We start from the raw sequence: 10,096 nt of genomic DNA, 5'->3' as shown, positions 1-10,096 counted from the left end.
GTCTGGCAGCTAAGCACCACAGAGCCATTCTCTCACTCACCCTCTTCTGTCTCTGGGATGGGGGAGAGAAGCAGAAAGAAATGAAAGCATGTGGGTTGAGATAAAGATAGTTCATTAGGACAGCAAATGGACCTATTCTAACAGATCCAAACCCTTCTTGTTCTGGAAGCTGCAGTCCTGGAAACAGTACACCAAGTTGGGCCTCACCTGGGCAGAGCAGAGCGGGGACCATCACCTCCCTTGATCTGCTGGCCACTCATCTGTTGATGCAGCCCAGGATGCGGTTGGCCTTCTGGGGTACAAGTGCTCACTGCTGGCTCATGTTGGGCCTTGCATACACCCGAACCCCCAGGTCCCTCTCTGCAGGCCTGCTCTCAGTGAGTTCTTCTCCTAGTCTGTACTCACATCCAGGATTTCCCTGGCCCAGGTGCAGCACCTTGTTCTTGGACTTGTTGAACCTCATTAGGTTCACGTTGGCCTACTTCTCAAGCCTGTCCAGGTCCCTTTGGATGGCGTCTCTTCCTGCTATTGTATCAACCACACCACTCAGCTTAGTGTCATCAGCAACCTTGCTGAGGGTGCACTCAATCCCACTGTCTATGTTATTGATATTAAACAATACCAGTCCCAGGACAGACCCCTAAGGGATAACACTCATCACCAGCCTCCACTTGGACACAGAGCCATTGATCAATAGTCTGCCAGTGCCACCTTCAAGCCAACACCTTATCCAACGAATGGTCCAGCCATCAAATCCATATGTCTCCGACTTGGAGATCAGGATGTCATGTAGAACTGTTTTAAGAGCCTTAAAGAGGTCCAGGTAGATGACATTGGTCAGTATTCCCTTGTCAACTGATACTGTCACTCCATTGTAGGCCACCAGATTGGTCAGGCACCATTTGCCCTTGGTGAAGCCATGCTGGCTGTCCCAGATCACCTCCTTGTCATGTATGTGCCTTAACATTGCCTCCAAGAGGACCCATTGCATGATCTTGCCAGGTGAGGCTTACCCTTCTGTAGTTCCCCCAATCTTCCTTTCTAGCCTAATTAAGAGTGATGTTTCCCTCTTTCTTTTTCCCAGTCACCAGGGACTTTGCCTTACTGCCACGACTTTTCAAATATGATGGAGAGTGGCTTGGCAACTACATCAGCCAATTCCCTCAGGACCCTCAGATGCATGTCATCAGGCCCTGTAGATTTGTACTTGTTTAGTAACATCAGGTGGTCTCAAACCTCCTCTTCACTTACAGTGTGTGCAACTTTGCTCCCCCAGCCTCCATCTAGAGGTTAAGAGAACAAAAGACTTTGAAAGCCTGACTGGCAGTGAAGACTGAGGCAAAGAAATTGTTGAGTACCTCAGCCTTCTCCATGTCTGTCATTAGCAGTTCACCATTCTCATCCATCAGAGGAGATACTCTCTCCTTGTCTTTTCTTTCCAGAGCAAAGTACCTATAGAGTCTCTTCTTGTTATTCTTTGCATCCCTTACCAAGCTCAGTTCCATCCGTGCCTTGGCTTTCCTTATGCCATCCCTGCACATCTGGACTGCATCCCTGTACTCTTCCCAGGCACTGGAATAGGCTGTCCAGGGAAATGGTTGAGTCACCATCCCTGGATGTCTTTAAAAGACGTTTAGATGTAGAGCTTAGTGATATGGTTTAGTGGAGGATTTGTTAGTGTTAGGTCAGAGGTTGGACTAGGTGATCTCGGAGGTCTCTTCCAATCTAGATGATTCTGTGATTCTGAGACATCTTTAAAGAGCTCTACCATGTTGGTGAGCACTAGGTCAAGTAACACTTCTCTGGTTGGTTTGTCTAATACCTGGACCAGAAAGTTATGCACTCTAGGAGTCTCCTGCATTGCTTACAGCCTGCTGTGTAGGTTTTCCAGGAGACATCCAGGTGGTCGAAGTCCCCCATTACCATGAGAGTGTGCAAGCATGATGCTCCTTATAGCTGAAGCAAGAAAGCCTCATCAACAGGCTCCCCTTGACCAGGCAGCTTTGAGTAGACCCCAACCACCAGGTGTCCTTTATTGGTCCAGTCCTTAGTTTTTACCCACAAGCTCTCAACATGTCTGTGGCTGTTTCTAAGAGGTCTCTCTTAGCAATCAATCCATAGAGAGCAACAACCCCACCTACCCTTTCCGTGGCTATCTTTTCTGAACAGATCGTAGCACTGTATTCCAGTGTTAGAGTTAGTTAATACATCCCACTTCATATGAAGTGAGAGAAATCCCAAAGTGTGCAGGAACAGAAAAAACATAATTACCTATAAAAATGAAAACAAGCAAAACACAGGTCTGACATCGGATATGCTGGGAGTCATTTATGGAAAGAGGCAATAATTTTATAACTATTGAAAAAACTCCAGGAAATCACTTTCTTCACAGAATTCAAGAGCTCCTCATTCCTCAAGCTGTAGATGAGGGGGTTCAGCACTGGAGGCACCACCGAGTACAGAACAGCCACCACCAGGTCCAGGAATGGGAAGGAGATGGAGGGGGGCTTCAGGTAAGAAAAAGCTCCAGTGCTGACAAACAGGCAGACCACGGCCAGGTGAGGAAGGCACATGGAAAAGGCTTTGTGCTGTCCCTGCTCAGAGGGCCTCCTCAGCACGGCCCTGATGATCTGTACATAGGAGAGCACAATGAACACAAAACATCCAGAAGCAAAGCATGCACTAACCATGACAAGCCCAACTTCCCTGAAGTAGGAGTGTGAGCAGGAGAGCTTGAGGATCTGGGGAATTTCACAGAAGAACTGGTCCACAGCATTGCCTTGGCAGAGGGGCAGGGAAAATGTGTTACCAGTTTGCAGCAGAGCATTGAGAATCCCACTGCCCCAGGCAGCTGCTGCCATCTGGGCACAAGCTCTGCTGCCCAGGAGAGTCCCGTAGTGCAGGGGCTTGCAGATGGCAATGTAGCGGTCATAGGCCATGACAGTAAGAAGAGAATATTCTGCTGAAAACAAGAAGACAAACAGGAAGACCTGTGCAGCACATCCTGTGTAGGAAATGGCCCTGGTGTCCCAGAGGGAATTGGCCATAGCTTTGGGGAGAGTGGTAGAGATGCAGCCCAGGTCGAGGAGGGCAAAGTTGAGGAGGAAGAAGTACATGGGGGTGTGGAGGCGGTGGTTGCAGGCTATGGCTGTAAGGACGAGGCTGTTGCCCAGGAGGGCAGCCAGGTAGATGCCCAGGAAGAGCACGAAGTGCAGGAGCTGCAGCTCCCGCGTGTCTGTGAATGGCAGCAGGAGGAACTCGGTGATGGAGCTACTGTTGGACATTTGATTCCCCTGGGAATGGGGACCTGTTGAAGAAGGAAAATGCAGTGACAGTTTTGGACAGACGTCTTTGAGTGAAACCTACTCAGTTTGTTGCAGAAACCTCTGAAACTTAGTGATACACTGTCTGCATTCCTTGTCACATCAGACGCACATTCATTAAAAGAGGGTGTTGTGGTTTAACCCTGCTGGCCACACAGCCATTTGCTCACCCTCCCCCTTCCCTCTCTGGGATGGGCTAGAGAATTAGAAAGAAATGAAAGGCTGTGAGTTGAGATAAAGACAGTTTATTAGGACAGAAAAGAAAGGAAAATAATAATTATAGTGATACTAGTACTACTACTGTTAATGTTTACAAAACAAGTGATGAACAATGCAATTACTCACCACCTGCTGACTGATGCCCAGCCTATCCCCGAGCAGCCGGTCCCCCCACCCAGCCATCCCCCCTATATTAATTCTTCAGCATGATGTCAGATGGTATGGAATACCCCTGTGGCCGGTTTGGGTCAGCTGTCCTGATTTTGTCCCCTCCCTGCTCCCACTGCACTCCCAGACTGCCTGCTTGCGGGACAGCATGAGAAGCTGAAAAGTCCTTGGCTTAGTGGAAGAACTGTTCTGCAACAATTAAAAATTCAGTGTGATATCAACATTATTCTCATCCTAAATCCCAAACACAGCACCCTACCAGCTACTAGGAGGAAAATTAACTCTATCCTAGCTGAAACCACGACAGAGGGGAAATCCAAAGCACTTGGATTTCTTTCAACCTGAACACTAGCGAGTCCTGAGAGTCAGAAGTGTACCCTGGGCCTTAGTGCAGCATCAGAAGATCTGGTCTCTCCATTGGTCTTCTTCCTACCTTTGCCCCATCCTTCCTCTCTAAGTGCTAGGATGACCACACTCAGAAGTTTCTCTGAAAAGGAACACAACATAGCAGGGGGGGTCCACATCCAAAGTGCAGCTCTCCAATCTCCTCTCTCTCTCCTTCTCAGCCCAGATGTGCAGTGACTAATGGGAGATGGCTTCTCACTCAGACAGCCAGACCAAGTTGCGCCCTTGTGGAGAATAGCTTGACTTGACACTACATGGAGGCTGATGAGTTTTCTAAGGTGGAGAGCCTGCTTATTTCCCATGCCCTGTCAACTGCACTGCCCAGGTGACACAGATTAGAAAACAGGGAAATGGTAAAAGATGCGGTCTTCTGAAGGGATCGTTGGCATATTACCCACCGTCTTGCACTGCATTGTCTGTGGTCCCAGAAGTCAGATGGGTGATGGAACACCTCACTGCTATGCAGATACATCTGTGGCAGGATGTTCATGGTCATTTTTGGAACTGCACCTGAAACCCCCATCCCTAGAGAGCCTGAACACGATAGCAGGAGCAGCATGAACGGGTGGAGAAAATGTGGGGAAATATCACAGTGCTCACTCAGTGGAAGACAAAGAGGCAGAGAACCCCCCCAGAAAGCCTCACCCAGTTGTGAACAGACCCCAGGGATGCTGAGCAGTCACTGGCAACCCCTCTGTCATGCAATAGGAAAGGGGAGCATGCACACTGAGAGGCACCTCTCCTCTTCTGGGGCTCTGGTTGCAGACATGGCAGCTCATGCCCTGGACACCATGATCAGCCCCACATGATCCAGCAGTGATTGCCTGCAGCCCAGAAGGCTAACTCCATCCTGAGCTGCATCAACAGAGGAGTGGCCAACAGGTCGAGGGAGGTGATGGTTCCCCTCTGCTCTGCCCAGGTGAGGCCCAACTTGGAGTACTGTCTCCAGGTCTGCAGCTCCCAGCACAAGAAGGATGTGAAACTGTTAGAGTGGGTCCAGAGGAGGGCCACAAAGATGATCAAGGGCCTGGAGCACCTGTCCTATGAAGAAAGGCTGAGAGTGCTGGGGACGTTCGGCCTGAAGAAGAAAAGGCTTCGGAGTGACCTCATTGCCACCTTCCAGTATTTGAAGGGGACGTATAAAAAAGACGGAGAAGGACTCTTTACTTGGGTAGATAATGATAGGACAAGGGGGAGTGGTTTTAAACTAAAAGAGGGCAGATTCAGATTAGAGATTAGGAGGAAATTCTTCACTCAGAGTGTGGTGAGGCACTGGAACAGGTTGCCAGGAGAAGTTGTGGGTGCCCCAACCCTGGAAGTTTACAAGGCCAGGTTTTGAGCAGCCTGGTCTAGTGGAAGGTGCCCTTGCCCATGGCAGGGGATTGGGAACTCAATGATCTTTAAAGTAACTTCCTACACAAACCATTCTATGATAGGATTCATTCTATGATCTTCTTGGCAGTAGTTTTGGCTGGGAGAGGAGACGAGGGGACTTACACAGAATAAAGTATCTGCATTGCAGCAACTGAGAGAAGGATGCCCAAATCTACCCTGTACAGCACCTCCCTCCTTCCCTGACCTATCTTCAGTGCCTGGAGCTGTTTATTCCTGCAGCTGTTTCTCAGTCTACTCCCATCTGAGTATCTCTGAGCACTCAGATCTGCCCTGCAGAAACCTCTGAGCAGCATGGCACGTGATGGGACAATAAACAGATTGATAGTCCAGAAAAGCAGATCAGAAGAAAAGATTCAGTGGCCAGAAACAAGATGGTGGTGCAGACTTAGGCTACAGAGATGTTGACAAGCCATTATCAGGTTTCAGTCTGAATTGGGAGAGAGCTGTCAGCCTCTTGCCCAAACTGAACGTTTTCTCTTCCATTAATGTATCCTCCCAGCTTCCTCAGCAAATGGAAACAGAAAAGAGAGAGTCAAGAAAGCTCTATGTCTTTAAAATATTTGTTGCCTTGACAATGCTAATGAAAAACCTGTGGGAAATACCCTGTAGATGTGCTGTGTTGCTGTGAGCTGGCTGCCCCAGGTTAACAGCCTCCCACCAGCAGCAGGACCCTGCCCTGCCGGGGGGGCTCCTTCCACCCGCAGCTTCTCCCCGCAGCGCCCTGGGCAGCTCCCCGGGCAGGCTGAGTGCTGAGCCTGGCAGGCGGCAGAGGCCCTGGCCCAGCACACAGCCCCTGGGGCACAGCAGGGACCCTGCTCTGCAGCACAGCCCTGGACACCCCTGCCTGCACCCCTGGCTTCACAGCCTGCAGCCGGCCTGAGACAAGGGAACCCTCCGGGCCTGGACACTGACCCTGCAGCAGGGAACCCCTGCGCTGGAGCTTGTGTTTTTCCACACTAAAGAAATACCAAGTGCATTTGGCCTGATCTTCTATGGGAAGTTCTCAGTCTTGAAACCTTCCCTGATATTCCTGTGCAATACACTGCAGAAAGGGACTTACCGTGTTATATGCTAGGAAGATTTCTCCTCCTTTGAGCTCTCAGTATTCTCATATCCCACACAGCCCGTAACCTCTCTTTCCCTTCTCCCCCCTCCCCGAGCCAGCTGCAGGCAGTGCCCCCAGCCCTGCTGCGCTGTGCAGAGGAGCTGCTCCTGGGCAGAGCTGTCTCTCTGCAGCGCTGCCCGCTTGTCAGGAGCTCCCCTTGGGCCCAGGAGCCCGGCCCAGCTCAGCAGCAGAGGCCCAGCCCAAGGCCTCCCTTGCTCTGCCCCGCACCAGGCTCCCTGCACATGGCCCTGGGACCGCAGGGGAACCTGCTGGCAAACAGCCTGAAGGAATCCCTTGGGTTCCCTTCCTCACATGGCACACACACTTCTTCACACCAGGGTCATTTCTCCTTACAGAACACCAATTAATTGTAACAATCACATCTTTTTTTTTCCCAGTATCACTTTGGACATGAAGTCATGGCCAGGGACTGATCTCCTTCATCCCCACTTGAGGAAGGAATTCAGCAGAGTCGGTCAAGGCATCTCATGCTGCTTGTTATTCCTGGGGCTGGAAGGGGGCTCAGATCCCTCCCATGTCTGGCACAGACCAACTGGAGCTGGGATTCCTCTGGCCTCAGTTCAGGTGTCCGCAACAGTGGCACATTAATGCGAATTACTGAGCCACAATAGCTCCTAAGTGGAGACGGAGGACAGGCAGGAGCTGTTCAGATGGAAATACCTGGTGAAATTTGTGCTTGATCCTCTGTGAGTCAGGTGGAGGCATTCCTTTGGGTAACTGAAATGGCAGCAGATGCCACATGTAGGACAACTGAACATGTCCCTACTCCTTATGTGCAGGGCGGCCTGCAGAGGCTGTCAGCAGAGCAAAAGGAGTCGTGTCTCAGGCAGAGCTAAACATATTCTGTTCTCTTTTAAATGTTCTGTTGTCTTTTATCATAGAATCATGGAATCATTAAATATCCAAAGTTGGAAGGAACCCAGAAGGATCACAGAATCACAGAATCACAGAATTGTCTAGGTTGGAAGAGACCTCAAGATCATCGAGTCCAACCTCTGACCTAACACTAACAAGTCTTCCACTAAACCATATCACTAAGCTCTACATCTAAACGTCTTTTAAAGACCTCCAGGGATGGTGACTCCACCACTTCCCTGGGCAACCCATTCCAATGCCTAACAACCCTCTCAGTAAAGTTCTTCCAAATATCCAACCTAAAACACCCCTGGCGCAACTTTAGCCCATTCCCCCTCATCTTGTGACCAGGCACATGGGAGGATAGACCAATCCCCACCTCACTACAGCCTCCTTTAAGATACTTATAAAGAGTGATAAGGTCGCCCCTGAGCCTCCTTTTCTCCAGGCTGAACAAGCCCAGCTCCCTCAGCCGCTCCTTGTAAGACTTTTTCTCCAAACTCCTCACCAGCTTCGTCGTCCTTCTCTGGACTCGCTCGAGCACCTTGATGTCCTTCTTGTAGTGAGGGGCCCAAAACTGAACACAGTATTCGAGGTACGGCCTCACTAGAGCTGAGTACAGGGGGACGATCACTTCCCTAAACCTGCTGGCCACACTGCTTCTGATACAAGCCAGGCTGCTGTTGGCCTTCTTGGCCACCTGAGCACACTGCTGGCTCATATTCAGCCGACGATCCACCAATACTCACAGGTCCTTCTCCACCTCGAAATTTTCCAGCCACTCATCTCCCAGCCAGAAGCTCTGCTTGGGGTTATTGCACCCCAGGTGCAGGACCCGGCACTTGGCCTTGTTGAACTTCATGCAGTTGACCTCAGCTCATCAGTCCAGCCTATCCAGATCCTCCTGCAGAGCCTTCCTACCCATGAGCAGATTGACACACACACCTAACTTGGTGTCATCTGCGACCTTACTGAGGGTACACTCGATGCCCTCATCCAGATCATCAGTAAAGATATTAAAGAGGACTGGCCCCAGCACCAAGCCCTGGGGAACACCACTAGTGACCGGCCTCCAGCTGGATTTGACTCCATTCATCACAACTCTTTGGGCCCGGCTATCCAGCCAGTTTCTAACACAACGAAGTGTGCACCAGTCCAAGCCCCGAGCAGCCAGTTTCCTGAGAAGAATGCTGTGGGAAATGGTGTGAAAAGCCTTGCTGAAGTCAAGGTAGACCACATCCACAGCCTTTCTCTCATCCACCAAGTGCTTCACTTTGTCATAGAAGGAGATCAGGTTCGTCAAGCAGGACCTGCCTTTCATAAATCCATGCTGACTGGGCCTGATCACCTGCTTGCCCTGTAAGTGCCATGTGACGACTCTCAAGATAATCTGCTCCATGAGCTTCCCTGGCACTGAGGTCAAACTGACAGTCCTGTAGTTCCCCGTGTCTACCCTCCAGCCCTTCGTGTAAATGGGCGTCACGTTTGCTAGCCTCCAGTCTACTGGGACCTCCCCTGATAGCCAGGACTGTTGATAAATGATAGAAAGTGGCTTGGCCAGCTCCTCTGCCATCCTTATATTCCTCCCAAGTGGCCTGCCCTCTTTTCCAAAGATTAAAAACCCTCTTTTTTTCTCCAAAGCTCAAGCTGCAACTCTCTGTTCAGCCAGGCTGGTCTTCTTCCCCTTCAGCTTGTCTTTGGGCACAAGGGGACAGAGCGCACCTGGGCCATTAAGATTTCCTTCTTGAAGAGTGCCCAGCCTTCCTGTACTCCTCTTCCTTTCAGAATCACCTCCCAAGGGACTCTGCCAACTAGTGTCCTGAACAGCTCAAAGTCAGCCCTACAGAAGTCCAATACAGCAGTTCTACTGGTCCCCTTCCTGGCTTCTCCAAGAATGGAGAACTCTACCATTTCATGGTCAGTCTGCCCAAGACAGTTTACAACCACCACATCTCCCACCAGTCCTTCTCTGTTTGTGAACAGAAGGTCTAGCGGGGCACCTCCCCTGGTATGCTCACTAACCAGCTGCATCAGGAAGCTATCTTCCACGCTCTCCAGGAACCTCCTAGACTGCTTTCTCTGGGCTGTGTTGTGTTTCCAGGATATATATGGGAAGTTGAAGTCCCCCACGAGAAAAAGCACTGACGATTTCGCAACTTCTGTCAGCTGCCTATAGAATTCCTCATCAGTCTCCTCATCCTGGTTCTACGACATCAAAACACTCTCTGATATAGAGAGCCACACCACCACCTCTTCTGCGCTGCCTGTCCTGTCTGAAGAGCCTGTAGCCAGACATTGCAGCACTCCAGTCATGAGAGTGGTCCCACCACATTTCCGTGATGGCAACCAAGTCATAACCTGCCTGCCGCATGATGGCTTCCAGCTCCTGTTTCTTAGCCATGCTAAGTGCATTAGTGTAGATGCACTTCAGTTGGGCCATTGCCTGCTCTCCCAGCCTTGCCATTGCTACCCCTGGCACAGCTCTAACAAGCCTTGTTTCAGCCCCGTCCCCCTTCCTACCTAGTTTAAAGCCCTCTCAATGAGCCCCACTTGTTCCTGGCCTAGGACCCATTTTCCCCTTAGAGATAGGGACCCATCTGTGGCC

General features: G+C 50.5%; 1 protein-coding gene across 1 annotated transcript; it reads right to left on the bottom strand.

Moving 5' to 3' along the window:
* Positions 1-640: 640 nt before the first annotated feature.
* Positions 641-9,892, bottom strand: LOC311216523 (olfactory receptor 14A16-like; the record flags this gene model as incomplete). Its single annotated transcript, XM_084298052.1, has 4 exons — positions 641-808; positions 2,382-3,307; positions 4,144-4,197; positions 9,850-9,892. 4 exons carry the CDS (start codon positions 9,890-9,892, stop codon positions 641-643), a joined length of 1,191 nt encoding a protein of 396 aa, XP_084154178.1.
* Positions 9,893-10,096: the final 204 nt, after the last annotated feature.

This window comes from Netta rufina (assembly GCF_964035555.1).
Source record: "Netta rufina genome assembly, chromosome: 18".
Lineage (NCBI taxonomy): Eukaryota > Metazoa > Chordata > Aves > Anseriformes > Anatidae > Netta > Netta rufina.
Note: the sequence above shows the minus strand (reverse complement) of the source record. Positions and strands in the feature narration are given on the sequence as shown.